At 55.1% G+C, this 24031-nt stretch overlaps 7 protein-coding genes across 7 annotated transcripts; 6 read left to right on the top strand and 1 right to left on the bottom strand.

Annotated features, from left to right (window-relative positions):
- Positions 1–813: 813 nt before the first annotated feature.
- On the top strand, positions 814–5433 carry KVR01_005427 (telomerase reverse transcriptase). Its single transcript, XM_044794461.1, has 7 exons — positions 814–1884; positions 1980–2280; positions 2333–2518; positions 2579–2946; positions 3010–3363; positions 3428–3889; positions 3944–5433. Exons 1-7 carry the CDS (start codon positions 1357–1359, stop codon positions 5294–5296), a joined length of 3552 nt encoding a protein of 1183 aa, XP_044645872.1. The 5' UTR covers positions 814–1356; the 3' UTR covers positions 5297–5433.
- A 5569-nt stretch (positions 5434–11002) lies between these two features.
- KVR01_005590 (uncharacterized protein) lies at positions 11003–14738 on the top strand. The gene is made up of 7 exons (XM_044784147.1): positions 11003–12555; positions 12684–12738; positions 12800–12879; positions 12940–13205; positions 13292–13583; positions 13655–14269; positions 14340–14738. The coding sequence occupies exons 1-6, from the start codon at positions 12086–12088 to the stop codon at positions 13905–13907; spliced, it is 1416 nt and encodes a 471-aa protein (XP_044646035.1). The 5' UTR covers positions 11003–12085; the 3' UTR covers positions 13908–14269; positions 14340–14738.
- A 1389-nt stretch (positions 14739–16127) lies between these two features.
- KVR01_005713 (uncharacterized protein) lies at positions 16128–17956 on the top strand. Its single transcript, XM_044783934.1, has 5 exons — positions 16128–16806; positions 16941–17042; positions 17097–17161; positions 17242–17287; positions 17419–17956. The coding sequence occupies exons 1-5, from the start codon at positions 16768–16770 to the stop codon at positions 17578–17580; spliced, it is 414 nt and encodes a 137-aa protein (XP_044646158.1). The 5' UTR covers positions 16128–16767; the 3' UTR covers positions 17581–17956.
- Positions 17957–18047: 91 nt separating this feature from the next.
- Positions 18048–19252, top strand: KVR01_005034 (uncharacterized protein; the record flags this gene model as incomplete). The annotated part of the gene is made up of 4 exons (XM_044792968.1): positions 18048–18857; positions 18932–19013; positions 19073–19157; positions 19222–19252. 4 exons carry the CDS (start codon positions 18048–18050, stop codon positions 19250–19252), a joined length of 1008 nt encoding a protein of 335 aa, XP_044645479.1.
- A 165-nt stretch (positions 19253–19417) lies between these two features.
- Positions 19418–20980, bottom strand: KVR01_005317 (uroporphyrinogen decarboxylase HEM12; the record flags this gene model as incomplete). The annotated part of the gene is made up of 4 exons (XM_044783275.1): positions 19418–19891; positions 19953–20488; positions 20572–20613; positions 20914–20980. The coding sequence occupies 4 exons, from the start codon at positions 20978–20980 to the stop codon at positions 19418–19420; spliced, it is 1119 nt and encodes a 372-aa protein (XP_044645762.1).
- A 390-nt stretch (positions 20981–21370) lies between these two features.
- Positions 21371–21920, top strand: KVR01_005552 (uncharacterized protein; the record flags this gene model as incomplete). Its single annotated transcript, XM_044792905.1, has 2 exons — positions 21371–21841; positions 21915–21920. The coding sequence occupies 2 exons, from the start codon at positions 21371–21373 to the stop codon at positions 21918–21920; spliced, it is 477 nt and encodes a 158-aa protein (XP_044645997.1).
- A 755-nt stretch (positions 21921–22675) lies between these two features.
- KVR01_005537 (uncharacterized protein) lies at positions 22676–23785 on the top strand (the record flags this gene model as incomplete). Its single annotated transcript, XM_044791271.1, has 1 exon — positions 22676–23785. One exon carries the CDS (start codon positions 22676–22678, stop codon positions 23783–23785), a length of 1110 nt encoding a protein of 369 aa, XP_044645982.1.
- Positions 23786–24031: the final 246 nt, after the last annotated feature.

Here is a 24031-nt window from a genome sequence, read left to right as displayed (position 1 = left end):
CATGGACACCATGCTTTTTGTTTCGGTCTGTCGTCAACGTTTCGAGGACAGAATAACCTCGTGTTTAGAGTCTGGCTTGGCTGCTATATCCTCCATGCTAATACTGCTGGGAGCCTGACGGGCCGGGTCCAGAGTTCAAGGGACTCGAGTTCAGAGTTCGAGGTTTGGTAAATTGGACCACCACCGCTCTCGAGTCCTGCCTGTGCTCAGCTTCTTGGTGATTCCGAGCACGCGTGCTCTCGTTCCGCGTCGGGTCCAAATGAATCACCACCGTACACAATTATATTACGAGCTGGGGGCCTGCTGTTCACGGGTGCCGTCGCTATGATACGGTCGCATGACGGCCGTAATGACCCCTGGAGCGGATTGAGGCGGGCCCGGACATGGGAGGAGCTTGTTGATCCACCACTCTGGGGATTCCAGACCCTTACCTGTGCCACCATCCTGTGGCCTGGTCAACCTGGTATCAGAATGAGTATCTACCAGGACTACCGCCTCCATTTGACTTTTTTTTACTTTTTTATTTTGCCCGTTAGCCCGTCTCGGATGACTACCATCGCAAGTTCCCGGGTCCCGCCTCGATGTCGGCCATGAGGTGATTGCAAATGTGCAGTAGCATCCAGTCTAGTCGAGGGTTATAATGCTCAAAACTTGCCCATCTCGCAGACGAGACATTGGACTGGACCCGTCCCAGCCCCCGGGGTCCATTGGTGCCATCCCAGCAGCAGCCATCTGATCATCAGGCGGCCAGGCGGCCAGACCACCGTCACAGCCCTAGACAGAATATACACACACACTCCGTACTAGTACTACAAACTACTGTAAACAACACATGCGAGGACGTCCCGCAAGGCACCACCTCCTTACATAGTAGTAGTACAGGTCCCTCTGTGGATACCGCTCCATTGTGGCCCAAGCGTCGAACGTGCCACAGGGCGAAATCTCCGACGCCCCTGTTGTCGTACTCCGTATTTGCAGGGCGCCGAGACACTTGTACTTGGGCGGAGCATCGATACGCGTCCGGCGCGCTACGCACCTGTTCCACTCCCTAAGCATCACCACAACACAATTCCCAGTTCGAGTCGTCCGATAAAACTCAACCCGCCCACAAGCCCATAAGCCCACAAGCCCATCAATACGCCCCCATTCAACTTCGGCAGTTGATTATTTCGGCAGTCCCTGGCATTTCTTCCCCTTGCTAGGCCGCGCATCACAGCGCGTGCGGAACAGCTTGTGGATCACCACCTGTGGGCGGGGCCAAGGACCTGGCATGGTCAAAGGGCCACTTTCAAGACTAATGCCATACCGCGTCTCAGGCTAGGCCGGGTCGGCATCCACAACAGGCCTCTAGTCACCATGCATCCACAAGCAGCCGCAACGCATGGGCCAGAGCCAAACTCCAGAGCCCCTAGGAACAGGAAGAGGAAGAGGAACAGAGGCTCGGGGCAAGATGCCCAAACCGGGCTGTCTGAGAGCAGTCGACCCGTCAAGCAGCTGAAAGGCACTGCCGGAAACCTGCAACCCGCCGCCGTCGTGAAGCATGCTTTGCTGGCCCAGTATTACCCCGTCACCTTGACCTTGCGGCAGTACGTGCTCGAGAGCCTGCCAGCAACGTCAAAGATCCGACGCAAGAAGATCGTTGCGATAGGCGAGGCCGACAAAGCTGCAGCTGGAGACGCACAAGCAGGAACACAGGATTCTGAAAAGGACCTGGCCAGACTGCTAGACACGACTTTGGTCGCTGCTCACAGCTATCCCACAGCCTTCAAAGAGGCACACCCGGATGGCCACTCCCAAAAATTGACCGAGTTCTCAAAAAGGGGCGGCAATTCTCATGCGGCGCTCTCTGGCGTTGCTGCTAGTCAAGAATGTTCTCAGGCTGAGGTTGGTTCAGTCAATTTCTGCCCTTCGAGAAGCCTGAGGGGCCATTGGTACTCGCTGCGATACCTTGTGCGCCAGTAGCTGACGGGAGTCTGCAGCTAGTCGAGCACATCATCTGGGTACTCTTCGACAAAAAGGCCATACCCAGGGCAAAGCCCCGTCACTTGCTGTGCGACGGTTTCTGCAGACAAGCTGGCCCGAGGCAGCAGTCATGCTCAATCCCGGGCGTGTACATCACCGCTCCCAATGAACGGGTTGCGGCTCTGAAACAGGCACCATGGCCGCAGCTGCTTCTGCTGTTGGGCAAGGCTGGTCCGAAAATCATGATCAATATCCTGGTAGAGTGTGCGGTTTTTCTTCCCGTTGAGGTCGGGCAAAACAATTACTATCAATTGAGCGGTTAGAGACGCCTTCTTATAATATCACGATGGCTATCTGACGCGCGAGGCAGGATCTCCCATCTTCGAATCCGAATCCATTCCGCCTCAGATCGTGGCCACCCCGATAAAGAGGGCTGACAACACAACAGCATCCGAACGGAAGCCCACAGACATCCATTTCGTGAGAAGCCGCATGCTGTATGCCAGAGCCACACTCAATGCCCGAGGACAGGTCCGCTTTGGGTTGAAACATATCCGTGAGTTCGGTCCCTGCGTGAGCCTGACAGTCAGCGAGATTGTAAACTCACATGTTCAAGATGCTTTGAATAGATTTCCTCTGTCCAAGTCCAGCGGGGGTCCCCCCTCTCCGCGAGATGACGAAAGAGAGCCCCCAGCAGCCGATAATACGGTTCGAATGATGATGTACATGTTTCCTCGTCAATTCGGGCTGCATAATGTATTCACGTCTCATGTCGATTCGACACAGACAGCCCAGAAATTTCAGGACTACACCCTGCGAGAGGAAGAAATACTCAACAAGTTTCGCAAAAGGGAGGGTTGCATCAATGCTCTTGATGTGCGAGTTCCCAGACGACTTAGAGGCACGCCTGAGCACCTGGTGCGGCGTCTGCAAACCTTGCACGCCCGATGTTCTTATGTGGAATTGCTACAACACTACTGCCCGGTACGCATATGGCCTCAGCCAGGAGTGAGGCTTTATTACAACTTGAAAACTTACGAGTCTTAGGTTCATCGGAAGACACCCGATGGCCATGCAAGCCGTCAACGCGGTCGCGCTAAGACCGCTTCCGCGGCGAGCAAGCTTTCGGGGAAGGCTCCGAGGGATCCTAGGAAGTCTCGGTTGACACCTTCCTCCGCGAACCCCTTGACATTCTCGTCCATGACGGACCTTGCAACCCCCATATCCCAGGTCTCGGCATTTTGTCAAGCTGTCCTATCGAAAATCATTCCCCACGAGTTCTGGGGTCATGGTGATGTCCAGGCTCACAACCGAGGCATGTTTCTCAAAAACGTTGACAGGTTTGTCAAGCTGAGGCGTTTTGAAACAATGTCACTCCATGAGGTCATGCAAGGCGTAAAGGTAGGAGGAAGCAACACATACCAGTCCTTCATTATTTCAAATCACAGAGCTGAATCCTTTCCAGGTCACACAAATTGAGTGGTTGGAGCCTCCCGGGCCGAAAAACCGCAAATGTAGCCTGACTGATTTCCGCAAGCGGAGCGAGATTCTGTACGAACTCCTCTACTACATTTTCGATTCGATAATAATACCCTTGGTCCGGAGCAACTTCTATGTCACGGAGTCGAATAAACATCGCAATCGCGTATTTTTCTATCGGCATGACATCTGGAGATCTATTGCGGAGCCAGCCATGGCCGAGCTCAAGGTCAAGTTGTTCGAGGAAGTCAAGTCCGATGAGGCTCTGAAGAAGCTTGAATCTCGGCGACTGGGATACAGCCAAGTCAGGTTGCTCCCGAAGCAAGCCTCGGTCCGGCCAATCACGAATTTGCGACGGAGGATGCTGATGACCAACGGCAAGAAGGTTCTGGGCCAGAGTATCAATACTGTCATGGGCCCTGCCCATAGCATGCTGAAGCTGGAGACAGTAAGTCAATGCCATTATGATTACGCTTGCTCATAAACTGAGGAAACCGAATAGGCCCTTCATGCAAACCGGCTTGGCTCGTCCATGTTCTCTGTGGGGGACATCTACAAGCGCGTTGACAGGTTCAAGCAGCGTTTAGGACACAACGACCAGCCTTTGTATTTCGCCAAACTCGATGTGCAGGCTGCCTTTGATACGATACCCCAAGCTGCTGTCATTTCACTGATTAGATCAGTCCCGACGCAGGGCAAATACGACATGGTCAAGCATTTTGAAATACGACCCAACGAGAGTGGGATCCTGGCCAAGTCAAAGGTCATGAAAAGATGGCACATTTCAGCTAGAGCGGGTGGTGATAAGTCGACATTCTTGCAACTAATCTCGCGTGGTACCATCCACAGCAAAAAGAACGCAGTATATGTTGACAGTGTCTACCGGATGGCGCACAGCACTCATGATCTACTCGCGCTGATAGACTCGCACATTCGGGATAATCTTGTCAAGATCGGCAAGAAGTACTACCGCCAGAAAAATGGCATCCCTCAAGGATCTGTCATCTCCTCGTTGCTCTGCAACTATTTCTATGCGGACTTGGAAAAGAAAGAACTGCCGTTTTTGGAAGTAGAAGACTGCCTACTTCTCCGACTCATTGACGATTTCCTCCTAATAACCACAGACAAGAACAAGGCATCCGAATTCGTGAGAGTCATGGTGCGAGGCATGCCGCAATACGGCGTCTCGGTCAGTCCCGGTAAAACCCTCGTCAACTTCGATATGTCTCTGGACGGCCTGCCAGTGCCCAGGATCCAGGAAGGCCGCCAAGCTTTTCCTTACTGTGGTATCCAGATCGACTGTCACACTCTTGATATCACCAAAGATAGAGGATCAAGTTCCGCCGCGCCGCTCAGAGACTCCGCGATTTCAAACTCACTCACTGTCGAGTTCAGCCGACACCCAGGCCAGAACTTTGGGCGGAAACTCATCAACACATTCAAGATTCAGTCAAACATGATGTTCTATGACACGCGGCACAACACAATGCTCACCGTCCTACGCAATCTCTACGAAGCATTCATAGAGTCAGCTGCCAAGGCGTGGGCATACCTGCGTTGTCTTCCGTCAGGAAAGCTACCCGGCCCAAGACTCATCACAGAATCCATCTCCAGACTTCTCGATGTCGCGTACTTGTTGCTGACCAGTCCGTCGAGGAGGCTAAGGCATCCTCAGTACGAATGTAAGCTCTCAAAAACGCAGGTGAGAGCCGCAGGCCTACGGGCATTCCGTTCAGTGCTGGGAAGGAAGCAGGCCAGGTTTGGTGCTGTGTTGCAGTGGTTGGAAGAGCAAGCAGCAGAACTGGCGGCGAAACACAAAGCTCGTGATCGCCAGGGAGTAGAGTGGCTGCCGTGAATCTCACCACATGTGGAGAATTCATGTCGTGTCTAGTTGAGTAGCTATTCCTCGGGCTTCCCCCGTTGGGATTAATGTCTATCCCGCAGTTTCGTGGCATGCTCCATCCGGATGCAGACGCGAACAGTCTTTTTTGATGTCAGCATGCACGGCATGCATGTCCAAATGCAAGTGCCCACTGCAATGTGGATGGAGCGCAGACACTCCCAGTCATCTTTAGTCGACAGCATTGCCAGTGACTGGGGAACATATTACTCCTTCCATCTCTGCCCAACGCCGTTGCGGGCCATTCTTATGCAGCGACGGAAATGAGTATCTGCGTCGCGCCCCTCTGCGCTGCATGCCTCCTTCTGCTCCGCCGCGTCAATGACGCAGTCAACCACCCTCGCCAGGGACTTGCACTAATCGCTGCGTGTAAAGCGATATACGGTATGAATATATATATTACTACAAGTGCTAGTGTCGAGAGGTACCCAGTAGCACCCCTCCTAGCTGTCTCTGAAATATTGAATAATGGTTCAATAGCAGTTGAGCCTGTTGAATTACAGGTCGGACCCAGCCAGGACCATAAAGAGCCTCCGTCAGAAGTATAGTAGCTTGAAAGCTGTAGCCGAAATCATTCAGTATGTTTACTCGAATTGGATCGAGGTGAGAAATGCCTTCAAATGGTCTTGGGCGATGACAAGATGTGCGAGCAGAACACCACACTGGGCTGCTTTTGAGGGCAACCCACCCAACGCCTCGAGTTTGTGTCCCCGAACACAGAAGACCTTGAGAAGGTATCCACCTCCTGCAAGAACCTCACTCGTAACATCCGCCTGGCAAATCACCTCAGGCAATAGACCAAGAAATGGGTGTCTTGTGTCTCTGCTTAATTCGAACTGAGGCTTCATACCACACTGGCGGATGACCCGCGTGTTGCCATTGCACAAGTATTCAAGGAATGTATCGGTTTGCTGAAGTTGGGAAAATCATTACTTGGGAAAATTGGTCGACTGTCGCTTGCGATCCGTACCCTGGACGCTTTTGTGGCCCGTTTTCGTCAACATTAATCACGTATAGATTCCTAGTTCAAATCTGTAAGCCACCTAGAAGCAGTTCTGAACAGATGAGGCCTGTTAAAAGCCGGGGAGGGGGCGTAGATAAGGTTCTCCCTCTCCCAAAGAGCACTGTGCTGAGGGTATTGTTTCCAAATACTGTGTTTGATCGAAACAGTCGACCACTCTCTGGTCCAAATCTTTGGAAAACAACCCGATCAGATGTAGCTGTGCGCATTTGTCATCAAATGCGGAATCAGCTGATCCGAAAAATTGCAGCATGTCGGTGCGTGCTCCCACCGCGACCTGTCCGTCCCCGGCGACAAGCTGGCCGCTATGGGGCGGCATCACCAGAACACCCGCAGACAACCAACGGACTCATCCACTCCAACCCCGCCGCCGAGCTGTGGGAGTACTACATGCCAAGCTGTCCGTTATGCATGCCCTTGCATGTCATTCTTCGCAAATACCTCCAGGCCCCGCCATTCGCTCGCCTTGCTACCTGGGTATGCGTCCTGATGCGGTCCCCGGGGCATAAAAGGAAGGGTAGTGTTCGGTAATTCAAATCCCACATACGCAAACCGGGGCGCAAACCGTTGGTTGCAGGTCCTTGGCAAACCGTATTGAGTATAGGGATCGTCAAGTTACCTAGGTAGGTATATGCGACCAGGCAATGTCTGGTAAGTGGTTTTGTCGGGGTGGGCTTCTTCACATCTTCCCAACTTAAAGTGGAAGAACAGAAGCAAATCGGCATCTTGATCTGATAATTTGAAGGTTCTATCTCATTCCTTGCTGAGACTGGCCAGACAAGAGCAAGTTGCTCCCAAGAATCCAGGGCTTCAGTATGGCATCCCCAGACGTGTACGGCTGCGGAGGAAAACCTATGTTCTCTCAGCACTCTATCATGCAAAATTCAGACCCCTTTTTCGTTGACTGCTCCCCTCTGCGCATCTTCAGGTCAAGCACCGCTGCCAAACTTTGGCTCAAAATGGCAAGATGCTCTAGGTCTCAGACCGGTCCCATAAAGACGAGGGTGGGGGCGAACCTAAGTAAATGGCCTCGCGAGTTTTATGAGAGCGAACGTTTTGGGGGAGGGGTCAAGGCCAAGGCCTATATACTTGATAAATATGACCGGCCAATCGCCTGAGTCTGAACTGGGAGAGCCTTTACACCATGTATATGATAACCAACAGATGTATATGATCCCCCCCGACCCATGAGACCCCAGAGGCAGCCGCATGATCGGCATACTACTATCCAATACCTGAATTTGGTTGTAGTCTCCTCAGGCACAAGGGCAATGACAGCCGAGAGCTCAGAGGCGAGGTCCCTCATCCGTCAGGATGGAAAGAAAGGCTTTAGACAGATTTCAGCCCACCTCGTGCGAACTCACCCAGATACGTACACTAAGCACATGTCACGGGAATCTGCAGTAGATCAAACCATGAGCTGCTGCTTTTGGGAATCATCACGTGCGGGAATCATAGTGATACCTAGTGCCTTGGAGGTTGCACAGACGATTTTGGGGGTAGATCGTGCGCTGAATGAACATGAAAACAAAATCAGAAGCCCCTATATTCCCATGGTTTAAGACCGGTGAGGATCCACCCAACTTGGGACGAGACGAAGCACATGCACAGCGATCCCACGAGACGCCAGCACTCAAGGCAGACTAGTTTCATTAATGGCATCGACTGAGGTCGCATGTCAAAATTGATTCCGTCGCCGCCAGATGCCAACGAGAGAGATACATTCACCAAGCCTGTCACGGCAGACCACACCCGGTAATTCCGCTGTGGATGTGGAATCCCGAGACATGAAAGAAAGCTTGCCCTCACACTGGTAGTCCAGAGTATGCTCTACCGAGTCTACCGAGAGAATTCGATCATCCAGACTGCATCGAGCACGTAGGAATAACTATCGGAACGACAGCAAAAAGAGAAGAAAAAAGTGTCCATATGATGTGTATTATGAGCAAATCAGGGCAAGGAAGATGACGACAGCGGGTGCAGCCGTCTGACTGCCGAGCCCGGTGGAGTTTCAGTGAGGAACTATCCCTGCTGGAATAACTGGCAACTGATGCAATGTCGATCCCGGTCTGACCAGCTACTCTTATAATGCGAAGTATTATGAGATGACCGAGAAAAGGGAAGAGAAGCGGAGAGAGAAGGGGGAGTTCGAGATTAGGCAGCCGGATCCGGCCCATATATGCCAGTTCACGACCGGTCTGGGCGGCGTTGAAAACGTCCTGACTGCTGTCCTCCGTACAAGGGGGATTGGAATGTATTTGGTTGTACCAACCCTTCCCCGGTTCTCGGGGCCGAGCCGGGGAAGTAGAAGTCGGCAAATGGGCCAACAACAAGGACGTGTCATGCAAGGGTCTACCGCCTGAGTGCCTTTGCCCATATCAGACGAAAAAGGCGCTGACGGGTGGTGGGCGAGGGAATGATCAAAGCATGGTGGTTCAGACATCCTTGTTCCGTTCATGTCAACAACTACAGTTATTTTTGGTGCGACTGGTCAGAACACCGGGCATTGAGCCAGAGTTTCATGAGTCGCTGAAACCTCCGAGCAGTGCGTCTGTCGAGCTAGGAATTGAAGTGCAAATAGGCTGGTACTCATCGTGATACGCGTTTAACACGGCCGTTGACTCCGGAACGGCATTGGTAGCGTACTAGTGGTGAGGTGAGATGGCGGATCGTGTCAGCGCCTTGGCCCGGACAGGGTTGCCGTAGCCCTGCTGCGCTGCCAGCCTGTCAGCTGCCGGTCTGCTGCGACGAGACATGGCAAAGAAGATTAGCACTGGCCTAGCTGCGTGGACGAGTGCTGATTGAATACTATGTCAGAGAGGTGGCTTGCAGATGCAGACGCGGGACGGGGTGTTTTGTGACGAATGGGAAAGGAGCCTTGACGTGTATGCGACGTGATACGACGTCGTCCCCTTTCGCTAGCAGTAACCGGTGGGATGGGCCCGGGGCTCTTGGACAAGAGAGAGAGGCGAGTCCTGGTTGGGAGCGCGCCCCCCTTCTGTCCCCTTCTGCCCCCTGGAATGGTTTTCTGTGAATGTTTTCTGTGTGTGTGTGTGTGTGTGTTAAAACAACTGGTTGACTGGCAGAGCACACAGATCGTCCTCGGCCATACAGTCTGGCAGTCCATGCCGCGACAGGGATAGCTGCTTGTCTTTGGTTGCCATTGAGCCAGGGTGTTGCCGTGTTGGATCGAGAGGTGGCGGTGGTGGGGTTGTCTCTTGGTGGTGGTGGTTTCGCGTCCACGTTTATTACCAGACTTGCCAGGCTTGGGCCCAGGCCGGTAAGGTTAGGACACAGGCTGACAGGGTGTCATCCCGCGGAGTTCGGCGCTCACGAGACGAGGTTTGCCGAAGACTTCTGGAACACATCCGTCGTCTGATTGCCAGCCCCTGGGATGATGTTGCAGAGAGGCTCTAATGTACGGAGTACTGCGTGCTGCGTGCTGCGTGCTGCCTACTGCGTACTGCACACTGCACACTGCACCGCGCTGGCCCTCAACTTGAGCAGGTCGAGGGCGAGCAGGCGGTGGCAGCAGGGTGTTGGCACGGCTGCGAGTTTTGTCCGAGGCCCGCAGGTTACATGGCTCCTGCTCACAGGGTGGCAGCCCAGGTATTGGACTGTTTAGCAAATGAATGAATCCGGAATTATGCCAGTCATTTCTTATACACCCGCCCGCCGAGCCAGGGTCAAGCATGTGTCGTCGTCCTTGATGGTGGGGCCGGATGCGCGCCGCCAGATGAGGGTTACGGGTTACGGGTTACGGGTTACGGGTTACGGGTTGCGGTTGCGGTTGCGGTTGCGGTTGCGGCTGCGGTGGACGGTGGACGGCGACTGGGACTGGGGCGTGAGGTGTAGTGTCGTGGGCTGGGCTGGGCACCCTGGCATCTCGCAGATCCATCTGGCAGCCCAGGTGGTGATATTACTCGACTCCAACAACCTCGTACCGCCCAGAGACTCTCCCACTTCCCCACCAGCGCGATGGAACGGGCGCGACAAAAGGACGGTACGGGTGGGTGCGCACAAGCACACAGGCTCGAGCTGACGGGCCAACTGGGCAACTGGGAGCTGGCCGGGTGAGCAGGGCGAGGTACCGGTCCGCGCCAGAGTGGGCACATGTGGTACCTCCCCAGGGCTAGCCGTTCCTGCCATTACTTATTTCGCCCATCCGTGGAAAGCACGCCCAAATCAGGCCTAGCCCCGGCTGCCGTCGTGGTTGCGTCCAAGATCGTCTCGCTCACGGACAAGGTAGCGTAGCTTGGGCCATCCTAGCACCACCTGTGCAGGCCAGGCAGGCTGTGGTGCTCTGCTGCTGTGGTGGTGCTACCCCACGGTACGGAGTAGGCATCCCGGCACCGTAGCTGTGTGCGCACCCAGCACGGTGGCAGGGCAGGTACAGATGACTCCGTACTTCCGTACCTCCAATCCACTCCACCGGTGCCGCCCCCAAAACCATCCGCCTCGCAGCAGAGCGGCGGCAGCACCAGCAGCAGCCCCCTTTCCCGCCAGAGCGTCTTGTGCCAGCATACCATATTCGTAGGTAGGTACCTAGGTATCCACGTACCACACAGTACCGTGCCAGGCCTGCCCAACGGCACATGTGATGGGCCGGCCCTGGTCTCTTCTCATCCCATCTTCTAGTCTCTGCTGCTGGGCAATAATAATAATAAAGAGGCAGGAGGGAGAACAACAGGGGAGCAGGGGCAGAGAGAGGTGCGCGACACAAGAAGAGAGAGACTTATTTAGAGCCAGGCATCAAGTCTCCTGGTCTCCTACATGTCAGTCTCCTGGCCTGCCTCTCATTAGGTACTCCGTAGCTGCCGTTCGTTGGCCCTACGCATCTGGCGCCTGTCAAATGCCCATTACCACTACCCTCCCCTACGCCATCTAAACCGATGTCTGTCTGTCTGTCTGTCTGACTGACCTCCAGGCTGAGCATCTGCGACCTGCGACCTGCGACCTGCCCGCACACCCACACCCACACCCACCCACACACTGAGTGGCTGCACGCTGCACGTTCAACCTCACACTCGCACCCGCTCTCACGTCCACGCTTACAACTCACGGCCCTCTTTCTGCCTGCCTTGCCGTGCTCGCGGTACGCTCTGCTGCATATCACCAGCCCGACCAGCCCGACCAGCCTGAGGGTGGCCGACAGTGTCACCTCCGCCTTCGCCTTTGTCTCCGCGCGCCATTTCGCAACAGTGATTTGATTGTACCGCACAATCCCGTCATGCAGCGCGCCGAGTAACCCACCCCATCTGTCAGCGACCCTGCGACCCTGGGCCCCAACTCCAAAGCCTTGTTCAAGCTCTCGCGCCGCCACCTGCGCGGTTCCTTTTATGTCGCCGCCGGACCGCACTGGTCCACACGCTACACTGCACTTGTGCCTCCCTCGGCACTGGTACTGGTGCTCTGATCCCGCAGCTGTCTCGTGGGCACAGCTCCCGATTTTGAAGACCTTGACTCTTGTGTAATCATCGTCTCATACGCGCGCCGTCAACCACATCCCAGACACTGACTGAACCCCCCACCCACCTCGCCCGCTCCCAACACGACGCTCTCACACTCCCGCACGAGACGATACACATTTGGGCCCTCCACTTGCCTCCCTCCTAGCCAGCCATCGTCTCTTGCCACCGGCCTCGTCCTTCCGTGCATTACTCCGACTGCGACGGCCGCCTTGGTCGCCAGAACTCCTGCGCCGAGGGTCGAGGGCATCCACCATGGCCTCGTTCACAAGAACGCCCAACGGCTCGGTGCCTCCCAGCTACGCTCACCAGCTGCCAGCCCCCTCTCATCAGCACGGCAGCAGCTACCACCGGCCACAGCCGCTGCCGTCAATGGCACCTCCGAGCAACGGCAGTCCCTCGTACGGTGGCGCGCCCGGCTACAGTCAGCCGCAACAATCTTATCAACATCACCCATCGCCCTACCAAAACCAGCCGCCTCACCACCAGCAGCAACAGCCACAGCAAAACCAGCAACAGCCTCCCCAGCATCAACAGCAGCCATACCAGCAGCCACCCCCGCCATCTGCTCACCAGCACCAGCACCAGCACCAGCAGCAACAGAACGCCCACTCGAGCCCCGCCTCCACCTCACCTATCCAGCAGCAACCCCCGCCCACGGCTGGCGAGGTGGGCACCACCAGGTTAGAGGCCGTTTCCACAGTGGTTGGAAACCGCAGATATGCGTAAGTCTCAATCCCGAGCTATAATCTGGGCTCACCTGCTTCCATTTCGACAACCCAGGGCCTCGGCCATGTTGTGCAACTGATTCTCGTCCTGATGTCTGAGGCTGATGTTCGCCGCGCCCACACAGTCTCGAGGTGGAACAACAACCCATCCGCGCCCGCATGTGTGGCTTCGGTGACAAGGTAACCCAATCCAATGATCTACCCCGCGGCCCCTCAGACCCGGGACTGACGGTGACGGCAGGACCGGAGACCACTTACACCACCACCAGCTCTCAGACTGGTCGTCACAGATGTCCAAACCGGCCGAGAGGTCGATGTCAAGTAAGTATCGGGAGAAGGAACGGAGCGCACACCAAGCCTCGGTGCTAACGTTTGGCCAAGCTCCATCGACTTCGCGCAATATGTTGTGACCGTCGACCTCTGGGACGAATCAGGCACGCGGGAGGTGAACCTTGTCAGAAGTACGACCGCCACTCCTGCGATATCATCCACGATCCACGAGTCTTTCAACAACATTGAGACCATGCCGTACCGGGCGGCAGCTAACATCGCCCCTTATCCCGCCCCTCATCCCAGCCAAATGACTCTGTACAGCCAGCAGCACCAAACACCCGTCAACCCCTATGCTCCTAACCAGTATAACCCAGGTAGGTGGCTCGCATGGCGAGGTATTTGTTGACTGCAAATACCGCCTTCTGGATTTCTTGTCTGCCCAGGCTGACCATATCTGCAGTGCAATCTTATCAGCAGCCACCCGCATCTAATGGATTCGGCCAGCCCGGCTACGGGTATTCTAATGAGTTTGCACCCATGTACCGGCCTCCTCAGGTCTTCGAGCCTGGTATGGGTGGCGGCCAAAGATTATCGATTGGAGGAGCGCCTGGCTCGAGCATTCAGGGCATGTTTACCAGGAACCTGATCGGGAACTGTGCGGGCAGCGCCTTTAGGCTACACGACACCAAGGAAAGAATTGGAATCTGGTTCGTCATGCAGGACTTGAGTGTCAGGACCGAGGGCTCCTTCAGGTACGCAAGAGCCGTGTGGGCGTCTAAGTTGGAGGTTTCTCTTCTTTCCGTCTTTCTAACCAGGATATCAGGCTCCGATTCTCCTTTGTCGACGTCAAACCGACGGCCAACCAAAAGGACGATGTCCCTGTGAAGAGTGGCAGGGCGCCGATCTTGGCTTCAGTGTTCAGCGACGTCTTCCAGGTGTACTCGGCCAAGAAATTTCCAGGTGTATGTGACAGCACGGATCTCAGCAAGTGTTTCGCGACCCAGGGTATCAAGATTCCAATCAGGAAGGAAGGTGGCAAAGGGGGTGGAGGTGATGACGACGACGACGACGAGTAGTCGTCGCCCGCATCACCCACCTAGTCGTCCCAGAAAGGGGTATTAGCCCCTCAAGAGAGTTCTGTATCAGTCCTTAGATACTGTGCCGAGACCGAGAGGGCGGCTCACTTGTCTTGGTCTACCCTCTCTCGGTCTTGTCCCAGTTCTAGGATCTGGTCTCGGGGCGCTCGAAAGATCCTCACCAACTTACCAACTGGATACCATTAATGTGAGAGCTCTACGCCGATTTGCATCAACCTTTGTCCGAATTCCACCAGGGCGATAGGCTCTATCTACCCTTGCACGGGGCGGATTCGACCACCCGAATGCTGGGTACATGCGTGCTGGTCTCTTGGAGTGTAAGCACCTGTTTTCGGTGCAAGGTAAACTTGCCATATCACCCTGCCAACCGTCGGTTGGATTGAGTAGTATTTTGGCTGACGCCAGGCATAGGATTGGCGAAGAAAATCGGGAAACATTTTGCATTGCTCTAGGAGTCATTGGAGACAGTCAGCTAAATTTCAACGCTAATCTTCAACAATGCTCTGTCTCGGTACGGACGAGACGTGCGGCTGCTACAAGTCTCCAAACACAGTTGATGGCTTTAGGGACGAGTGATGCCGGCATCTTGGCCGTTTTCTATGAAGCCAATCTCAGGAGACCAAGCGGCTTAGGCTGATCCACGGTTCCAAGAGGGAATGAATCAGCGTGAATGTAAGAGAAGACACAAGCAGCGATTAGCACAGTGTCAATTAATATAGACGTCATGTGATGCGATTCCGTCCTTGGGATAGGCCATGGAGTATTATAGAGAGAAATACTTGGGAATAAGAGAGTTCTTTTGCACACCTGCCGGAAATGGCCCAGAACCAACACAGCACACCATGCCAGACTCCAGAAGCCTCTGCGGGATAGTGACACCCTCGAGGCGATCATCTAGACACAGACTACACAACCTAAGCTGTCTGAAAACTGAAAAAAGGCACGCCTACCCGTACCGCTTGGTTGTAATGCGTGTGCTCCATTACGAATCCCCCAAAGCCTGGGTAGGTGAAGTAATGGAGGCGCGACATGACTAGTCCGCGACTGCAAATATGATTCTGGTTTTTTTTTGTGCAGTATTTTGTATACTATATGCGCATGTGTGCATCCCCCACACAACTAATAATAACATTGGATCCATTGGAAGTGAAGTAGCATCGCGAAAGTCTTTATATGCACGTCTAACATGCTGTCTAGGTCTCAGCCCGTTGATATTTTGTCAATTCTCACAAATCCACGGACCTGCATGCCGTAGGAGTGACTCCTCTGCACCACACCACAGTGTGGTTGTATCGCGAGGGGCAGGAGGAGCCAAGGACGATGCCGAGGAGTCAAAAGGACGAACGGGCGGGGCGTAACCGAGCGCCTGGATCCGTGCCGGGGCTGTTGCTTGTTGGCCACAGCTCACTGAGGTCAAGCTCAAGCTAGGAAAAAGGAAAAAAAAAAGAGAAGGGGCAACTGATCAAGATGTGGTGGGAAGGGTACGGACGGGCCACCCAACTGCGAGACATCAGTGGGGCAAAAGGGAAGGGTGGGCTGCACTGGGGCCAGCTGGGAGGAATGTCACTTGGGAACGCACCCGAGCGCATGGGTTTGGGTTTGCAACCGGAGTTGTCTCGCAAGCATACCTAGGTACCTAGGTACCTAGGCGCTTCTTGGCTCTGACATGGAGGGGAAAAGGCCACTCATGCACGTGGTGTTGGGTCAGCCATAGTAAATCTGACCTAGTATGGAGACATAGACTTGTGATTGTAATGGACTCTTCTTCCTCTCATTCCTCGGCCCCGCATGCTCTCGCACGCTTGTGTAGTACAGGCTGTCGTGATGGACCGGTATGAATCCTTGGAACTTCTGTCACCAGTCATGTCAAGGCGATGGATGCTAGTCAAGTGTGGCTCACCGTCCCGGAGGCTCACGTTCGAGACAATGACACCATCTCCGCAGGCGAGCATGTCAACCGGTTCCTTATTAGCTGGCCCCAAAGGATGCAGGTTCGGCAGATTGATTGATCATGTCTACTAGGCAGCGTGTCGCCCCTAGCTGGGACGAGTCTGGACGGCGGCAGCGCCCGCACTGCTGGGTCAGGCTGGACCCCGGAGAGCCATTTCCATTACGTTTTGGTTTGTTGATGACAACCCGGCCAAGCCTGGGGTCGGCGTCCAACTGTCGCATCTCGTGGTCACAAGAATGGCATTCACTCGGGCGGGAAACTCAAACCACCCTAATGAGGCACCGTCCTGCTTACCCTGGGAGTAATCATCATGATATAACAAAGGGCAGGGCACCAACGATTCTTCCCAGCCAGCGCGGGTTGGGCGTTGGTGCCTTGTCCCAGGTTGCCTCCCCCAGTTCGTCTCGTCCGTCCACCTCCTTCCCGGAAAAAGAGAAGAGTCGAAAAAAAAAACCGGCCTAGGTCACACCTGCGCGATCAAATTTCTCTCTGCCCGCCCCTTGTGATCAGGTTTGCCAACCCAGGCCAGCCAGGTCCATCGTTCGCCAAGCCCGCGTAGCCTTGCGACGGACTTGGTTTTCTCTGGCCTCAGGAGATTGTCCCTCGCACCAAAGACACACGGCCGCATTCCACGACTCATTTGTCTTAAAAACAAGCTGGTCCCGGCCCGTTCGCGACCCTCTCTTTGTTCGCTTATCTCTGTTCATATCGACTTGCCTTGACGTCAGAATCCCGCCCGTTGTGTCAATCTCGCGCCTGCCTGGCTTGCCTTTCGAGAGAGAACCTGAAGTCCCTTAAAAGACCACCCACGAGAACCAGGGTCCACAGCAACATCTCGTCCGCATTCGCAACAAAGACAACGAATTGTTTGCTTGCAACGACAACAAAATGAGCGGAGGACAACACAATGTTTCTAGCGGACGTGGAGTGAGTGAAAATCTCAGCGCTTGAGGACTACCCGTGTTTCCTATCCCAGGTCGCAAATACACGGCGGAATAGTGGCCAGCCCTCTTGGGTCCGGCCTATATGCGAATAACACTTGTTGACTCACAATTGTGCAGGGCGCCGGCAACTTCGTCGACTCGACAAAGAGCCCCAAGATCCAGCCCGCCGACCTTGAGACCCCTACCCTGAAGACAAACCTGGTGACCACTGGCAGGGGTGTAAGTGCGCCTGGTCTGCTTCCTGCAAGCGCCTGCTAAATTCTGTGCATTTAGGGCGCTGGTAATATGGCGGCCAACGTCGACCCGGCGGAAACCCGTGCTCGCCAGGACGTGAACCCGTAAGTCATTCCACAAGTCATTCCGCCATGCGCTGCCCCATGACATGGTCGACTCTGTGCTGACCAAAGCTTCTTTTTAGTGTCGTCCGTCGCGAAAGCCAGGGCGCTCAGCACTCCGGCCGTGGTGTAAGTTGAACGATATAGGATGTACCATGGGGCTTGGAGCGCCGTAGTGGAGACAAAGCGTGGTCCCGGATTTCCACGCCGTGCCCGAGACCTTTTCGCAACAAATGCTAATTAATGTCTTGGTGCCACAGGGTGCCGGCAACGTCTTCAAGGACGGGGAGGCCGAGCAAGCAAAGAACGCCTTGAACGAAAGCGCCATCGAGGACAAGCAGCCCGAGAGTCTGGCGCAGAAGGGCATGAACTTTCTGGGGCTCGGTAAGAAGAACGACAAGCAACAGGTGACCAAGTCCTAAGCCAGAGAACTGGACGCAGCGATGGCAGAATAGACAATTTGGAGGGGGGTAGGTGTGCCAAAGTGAGCTTGGCGATTGGGACAAAAAAACTTTGGAGAAGGAGGTTATAATGAAGAGGATGATGAGTTGGTTCTCTTATACCCGCGTTAACAGGTTTGGCGTTGCGGGACGATGATGATAAATGACAGTCTCGGTCCTGATGTTTGCCGGAGTGGATATTCTCTCATGTTGGCTTCTGATGCAGCGCTACCTTACATGGATTTGGACCGCAGCTGCAGGTAATCAAAAACGGGCAGTATAAATTATTCAGAGGACGATGATTGAGTCACCAGTGACCTATTGACCCCTAAATCAAATACCATCATTTTGGCCCCCCCCCCACCTCTAGTGACGATTTTGGCCTCATCCCGACCAACGTGAGATAGATAACGGTATATTGAACGTGAATTGAGCAGCAACCCCCTAGGATGGCGCCTGTGGTTACCGAAATCACAACTCCAGTCCCGGAGACAGAATTCGGCAGACTCAGAGACCACCTGCCGCAATCACTGCCCCTCCTCCGACGCATACAATTCACCCACTTTCCGCAGGGAACCACCGAGCACGCCCGCTATCTCATCGCAACCGACAGCGATGGCTCCATCGACAGCGGAGAAGGCCAGGCCCAGCAGCCACCACCACCACCACCACCAAGCAAGCATCACTTCGCCGCTTGCTACCTAGACCTTTCCAAGGGCCCCGAGACGGAGATGTATCTGTACACAACCCTCGAGGACGCCCCAGACCCGTCCGCGCTGCCCGACTCCGAGGTCGAGCGCGTGCTGGACCTCGCCGTCTCGCTCCTCCGGCGCGGCAAGCTCGCGGCCGAGGAGGCGCTGCGGCCGGGCGCGCCCTTCAAGCTCGCCCGCGGGCCCGGCGGGTTCCTCGTCGGCGGGCTGCACCAGCCGACGTACGAGCTGCTGTGCGCGAGGAGGGGCCTCACGAGCAGCTACTGGAACCCGCACGACGCGTGGCTGTTCCGCCTCGAGAGGCTGCCCCCGGCGCAGCCGTCGTCGTCGGCGGCGGCAGGTGGCGGGCCGCCCGGGGCGCACGAGGGCCTCAGGTGGGATGTTGTGCGGCGTGAGGATGTCCCGCTTATTGCGTCGCGGACTTATATCCCCAAGATCGAGGCTACGCTTATGAGCGAGCCGAGCGTGGCTGTTCGGGATGCCGAGGGGACGCTGGTTGCTTGGGGGTTTGTTGGGGTTGCTGGGACTTTGTCCACGTTGCATGTTGAGGTACGAGGGTGGAGTGCTCGTGGGCGAGGCATTTTCCGTTTTCTTTTCTTCCTACGAAATGCTGACTATTGCAGGAACCATACCGCGGAAAGGGGATGGCAAAGGCGGTGGCTACGAAGGTACTGCGAGAACACAGCTTTGGTGATGATGGTTGGGGTAAGTGATGGTGACAGTCTATCTCCCAGACGTGCGTGATATGTTAATGTCGTCTTCAGGATCGGCCGATGTGCACGTTGACAATGCTCAGAGCCAGGGTGTGTGTAAAGCCCTTGGCGGTGAGAAGGGCTGGAAGAATTGTTGGTGAGTGTCTGGCATTCCGTATGGGCTAAAAGTCTTCTCTGTTTGACTGACGAACATCACAAAGGACTGTCGTCGATCTCGACAGTATACCATAGGGTGGTATTCAGGTTCGTGGGCTGAGGGCCTTTCTGCACTTTGCTGCACTTTGCTGTTGATTTATAGCCAGCTATCTGAGCGAGGTTTGGTCCCCATCTATTTCAAGATGTAATTCATAGACCTATGTGCGGCAGGGCAATGCCTCCGTCACGAGGAACTGATTCTCACGCAGCAAGTGTCAGGCGGTGAACTTCCTGGAAGAAGAACTTGAGATCATCTGGCTTCACGAATGGCGTTATGCCGTGTCCAAGGTTCACAATCCAGCCCTGCTTCCTCTCTGCCCAGCCAAAGCCATCCACCATGTTCTTCACCGTCTTCGTTATGGCCTCACGAGAGCCATACAAGACACCAGGGTCGGCATTGCCCTGGAGCACAATCTTTCGGTCGCCCCGGACCGTGGCGGCATCTGCAGGGTCGTGAAGCCAGTCCAGGCCGACGACATCGTAATCCGAATCACACATTGCGTCCAGGGCATACCAAGCCCCCTTGGGGTAGACGATCATGGGAACTGGCTCCAGGTCCAGGGACTTCAGCTTCTTGGGCAGGTTCTCCGCTATGTACCTCAGGTACGGCTCTGAGAACTCCTTGAAAGTGGCCGGAGAGTGCTCCCCGGCCCATGAATCGAAGACTTGCACCATCTGAGTCGCCGGTCAGCCGTGTCAAATGTGCACGCGCCTTGCAAAGCTGTTGCAAACATACCTGTGCACCGGCCTCGACCTGATGGGCGAGATGGTCTACACACAACTCGGCAATCTTCTGTAGCAGCAGCTTTGACTGCTCTGGGTACTTGTAGATCCACGTCTTGCTCTCCTTGAACATCTTGGTGCCGCCGCCCTCCACCATGTAGCAGAGCAGCGTCCACGGGGCGCCGCAGAAACCAAGGAGGGGGACGCGGCCCTGCAGCTTCTTCCTCGTCAGGGTGATGGCCTTGTAGACATAGTCGAGCTCCTTTGTGACGTCGACCTGGCGCTGCAACACCTCGGCGTACTGCTTGTCGTCGGGCGACCTCAGCGGGTCCGGGAAGTGCGGGCCCTTCTTGTCCACCATCTCGACGACCATGCCCATGGCCTGGGGTATGACGAGGATATCGGAGAAGATGATGGCGGCGTCGAGGAGCCCGGCGAAGCGCTCGACGGGCTGGAGGGTCAGGGTCGAGGCGACCTCGGGGTCGCGGCAGCACTCGAAGAAGTCGCGGCTGCCCTTGGCCTCGTGGTATTCAGGGAGGTACCGGCCGGCTGTTCACAATCATGGGAATCAGCCAAGATGGTCGGGCTTCATCCATGGGCAGCATAGATGCTTGGGGTCGTGGGTTTTGTACCTTGGCGCATCACCCATACGGGCGGCCGCTCGACCTTCTCGCCTGTGAACCGACGACGTCAGTTGTTGCTCGCGCCAGTGGTCAAAGATCAGACTTGTAGGGCAACAACTTGCCCCTTGCTGTCCTGAGGATCAGATCATTCTGCAGTGGCTCGAATTGCCCCATGTTGGCTTTTTTTGGTTGTGGAAGAGGCCGTGAATTTGGGTAAATCCGCAGTGAGAATCTCCAACTCGATCCGTGGATTCCGTTGTAAGACGTAAACAGCATCAGTGCTCGAACCGAGCTCCGGCGCAGGGGTCTCGATGGTGGGGCAGCTGCCACCCTACCGCGGCAGCTCCCAGCCCGCCTTGCGTCGTGCTTCCAGCCAATGCGGTGCTATTGGAGCTGACCACAGGGAAAGCTCGCTCATCTGGTGGGAGTGTCAATTTTGAAGCAAAGCAACCGTCGCCGCACCCGCAACCACAACCACAACCACAGCCTTGGTCCGTTTATCAAAGGTCCAATTGATCCGCACCAAAGCCATATTCGATGAAGGTGCAGGACTTGACGCGACTTAACCGCCTGGGCGTAATGCTTCCAGGTATTTTTCGCACGCCAACCCATGCCTCCGAGACCGACCGCACGATGCTGCCGAGCGACTCGAGCCCAGCACCACGCGCCCATTGAGGCGGTCTGGATGACAGATGATGTGCTCAGCCGAGCATTTCAGCAATATGTACACGCCACCGCGCCCAGGAAACGCGCAGTCAGTTCAGCACCTGGCCCGCTGTATCATCGCCAACGGCTTGGAAGGCGGCGCATGACCGAGCTCAACTCGTTCCAGTCGGCCGGCTCAATACCCGTGTGGGCTCTTCCTAATGCCCCGGACATGACAAAATGGCAATGGCAGCCACCGAAACCTCCATCATTCTGGCCCAAAATCCCGGGGATCGAGCTCGACGCTGAGGTCGACGCCGAAGATGACATTGGCCCTATGCTCGCGGAGCCAGAACCCCAGACCGAGCCCGCCGTCATACCAGAGGCTCCGGCAATACTGGACTCAAGGGAGACAGTGACAGCTGGAGAGCAGATAATGCTGCAAACACTGGCGGAAACGACCCCGCAGATAGGCCTCGAGCTGCAGGCCCTCTTCAACGACACGTTTTCGACTGCTCGAGCTTTTACAAGAAGGTTTCGAGACTTTACCAAATCCCTCCAGAAAGAGATCTCGGGCGGCCGACTACGGGGACCTCAAATCTTCGAAGTTTACGACCTGGGCAGACGCGCACTTGTACGTGCCCACCAAGTATGGCCACAAATTACGAGGCCTTCACTGCAGCCTCTTCTTTCTTCTGTTATAGTAGGCATAAACGCCATTGAAAAGGTGAATCCCGGCTTTTTGCGCTCCCGTCCTCAACAATGGGCAATTCTCATAAAGCATCTGGCGCGCCAGGACGCCAACGTCAAATCAGCCAAATTGTTTGCCTTGCTCATGGAAAGCATGCCGCCCATGTGTCGCTTCAAAACCAGAGGCGCAATTCTGAATCTACTCAGCGCTTACTTCAGAATCTGGCAAGATACATTGATCCATGGCAATGCACCAGAGGGTGTTGAGACCGAGGTAGCCAAGGCCTTGCAATTGTCTGCCACCTGGGCTGGACGAGCAGACGCATGCATGCAGAACGCGAGGTTAAGACTGGCAGGGAAAAGTGCCATGCGACGCAGAGTCTCTAAGCAAAACAAAAGACGGAGAGACCTCAGAGCGGCCAGAAACTGTTTGGCGACTGCTGAAAAATGCCATGGCAAAGCATCACGTTTCATATCCAAGGCCGCCTACTTGCTCTCTGACGACAGGCACTTGATAGGGTATCTAGCGAAGGGCCTGCAGACCCTCCATCCGAGGATTCATCGGTCCATGTTTGTCATTGCAACAAGACTCCAGGGCGGAGATCAAGGAAAGTGGTCCCGAGTGGGCTACAATTGGCTCCAGATACTTGCCCGATTGCCCAACCTCCCGGAGTCCCGGTTAAAGAGCATGCTGGAGCAATGCGAGAAACGTGGGAGTGGAGCATTATCACACACCGAGCTTGGCGACCTGCTACTCCTTCATTGGGAAAGCAAAGGGATGTTGATTGATCTTCGGAGCACGCGTAGAATCTGGAAACGGTTCATGGACCAAGACGACAAAACACCCCTGGCTTCTCTGGCTTTTGCGATCAACGCGAAACACACCCCCGAGAAATGCACAGCCATTTTTTGGAGCTTATGGAACTTCGTTCAACGCCGGGTTGGCACGAAGGCCTTCATTCACCAATTGCTGACGTTCTCGAAAACCCAGGACCTCAGCAACGGGTTTCTGAAAAGGTTGGCCTGGACATCAGCGGATCATCGTACTGCGCTCATGCTGCATGATATACTCGTCAAGCAGACCGGCAAAGACACAAACTCTTGGGGCCCGGCTTTCTGGGAGAAGTTTGTTACACAGCACATGACAAGATCCAAATACAGTCTCATCAACCCCGCCGTCCTTGTCGAGAAACTGCTGAGCTCGACTGTACCAGTGGAGGCAGACTGCCAGGAGGCCGACAAGCAGGCGCAGGATCCGGACGAAGTTGTAGAACGGAAGCACCGCCAGCGTATGAGGATCAAAGAGAGCATCAAAATCGTCGCTACTGCTCCTTCCCTGACACAAAGACAAAAATTCCGCCACACGGCAGCCTTCACGAAATACTTGGCCAACGTTCAAGGATTCCTCACAGCTCGAGATTTGGCAAGCCTAACAGGAATAATTACAGAGGTCTTAAAGCGAGGCGAGGGCGGCAGTACACAGAGAATGCGGTGGTATTTGGGAATCATTCTCAAGCAGCTGGGTGAGGAAGCATGCGTTAGGGTCGGGATGATGTTGAAACGCCGCCGCGAATGGAACGGACGACAGCTGGCCGCTGGGGTCAAGCACCCTGAAGGACCAGAAGTAACTCGACACATTATATCAAGCTTTCATCGACAGTCCTACGAAGGGCCACATCAAGGCAGAACCTGGCCCTTGTGGAGGTATCATCTCCCCAAGAACCGGCAGAGGGACGAGTTGCGCAGGGTCGGAAAGAAGGAAGCAAAGGCTCGACGTAGGGTGCGGAATAGCAAGGCCGCGGTTCAGCCTTCTCTCAACGGCGATGCTTTTGACATGCTCTGTGAAGAGTCACACCGACCGGAGTATCATCCTGCGGCCAATTTCTAGGTGGGAATAATGTCAATCAATACAATCGGGCCCACCATTTTTGATCGTCTCTGCTTGGTTGATCTCATCCAGTTTGCTACATGTATCCCTCGCTCTAGATGGCCATACACTCAAATCTCACACAGTTGGCGAAATGTTACCGGCTGCACTGGATCTATGTGAACAAACACCACGCCCTAGTCCACGAACAACCTGACTTGGAGCTGCGCAATTCAGGTCATCGAAACAAGGGCAAGGTGTTGAGAG

Source organism: Diaporthe batatas, assembly GCF_019321695.1.
Source record: "Diaporthe batatas strain CRI 302-4 chromosome Unknown Contig00005, whole genome shotgun sequence".
NCBI classification, from domain to species: Eukaryota; Fungi; Ascomycota; class Sordariomycetes; order Diaporthales; family Diaporthaceae; genus Diaporthe; species Diaporthe batatas.
Note: the sequence above shows the minus strand (reverse complement) of the source record. Positions and strands in the feature narration are given on the sequence as shown.

Coding starts and splice junctions, on each gene's coding strand:
- KVR01_005427 (XM_044794461.1), top strand. CDS start 1,357: ATGCATCCACAAGCAGCCGCAACGCATGGGCCAGAGCCAAACTCCAGA. Junction 2,281..2,332: donor CAATTACTATCAATTGAGCG/GTTAGAGACGCC, acceptor CGCGCGAGGCAG/GATCTCCCATCTTCGAATCC. Junction 2,947..3,009: donor TGCTACAACACTACTGCCCG/GTACGCATATGG, acceptor TACGAGTCTTAG/GTTCATCGGAAGACACCCGA.
- KVR01_005713 (XM_044783934.1), top strand. CDS start 16,768: ATGAGCGGAGGACAACACAATGTTTCTAGCGGACGTGGA. Junction 16,807..16,940: donor ATGTTTCTAGCGGACGTGGA/GTGAGTGAAAAT, acceptor ACAATTGTGCAG/GGCGCCGGCAACTTCGTCGA. Junction 17,288..17,418: donor CTCAGCACTCCGGCCGTGGT/GTAAGTTGAACG, acceptor TTGGTGCCACAG/GGTGCCGGCAACGTCTTCAA.
- KVR01_005590 (XM_044784147.1), top strand. CDS start 12,086: ATGGCCTCGTTCACAAGAACGCCCAACGGCTCGGTGCCTCCCAGCTAC. Junction 12,556..12,683: donor GTTGGAAACCGCAGATATGC/GTAAGTCTCAAT, acceptor GCGCCCACACAG/TCTCGAGGTGGAACAACAAC. Junction 12,880..12,939: donor GGCCGAGAGGTCGATGTCAA/GTAAGTATCGGG, acceptor CGTTTGGCCAAG/CTCCATCGACTTCGCGCAAT.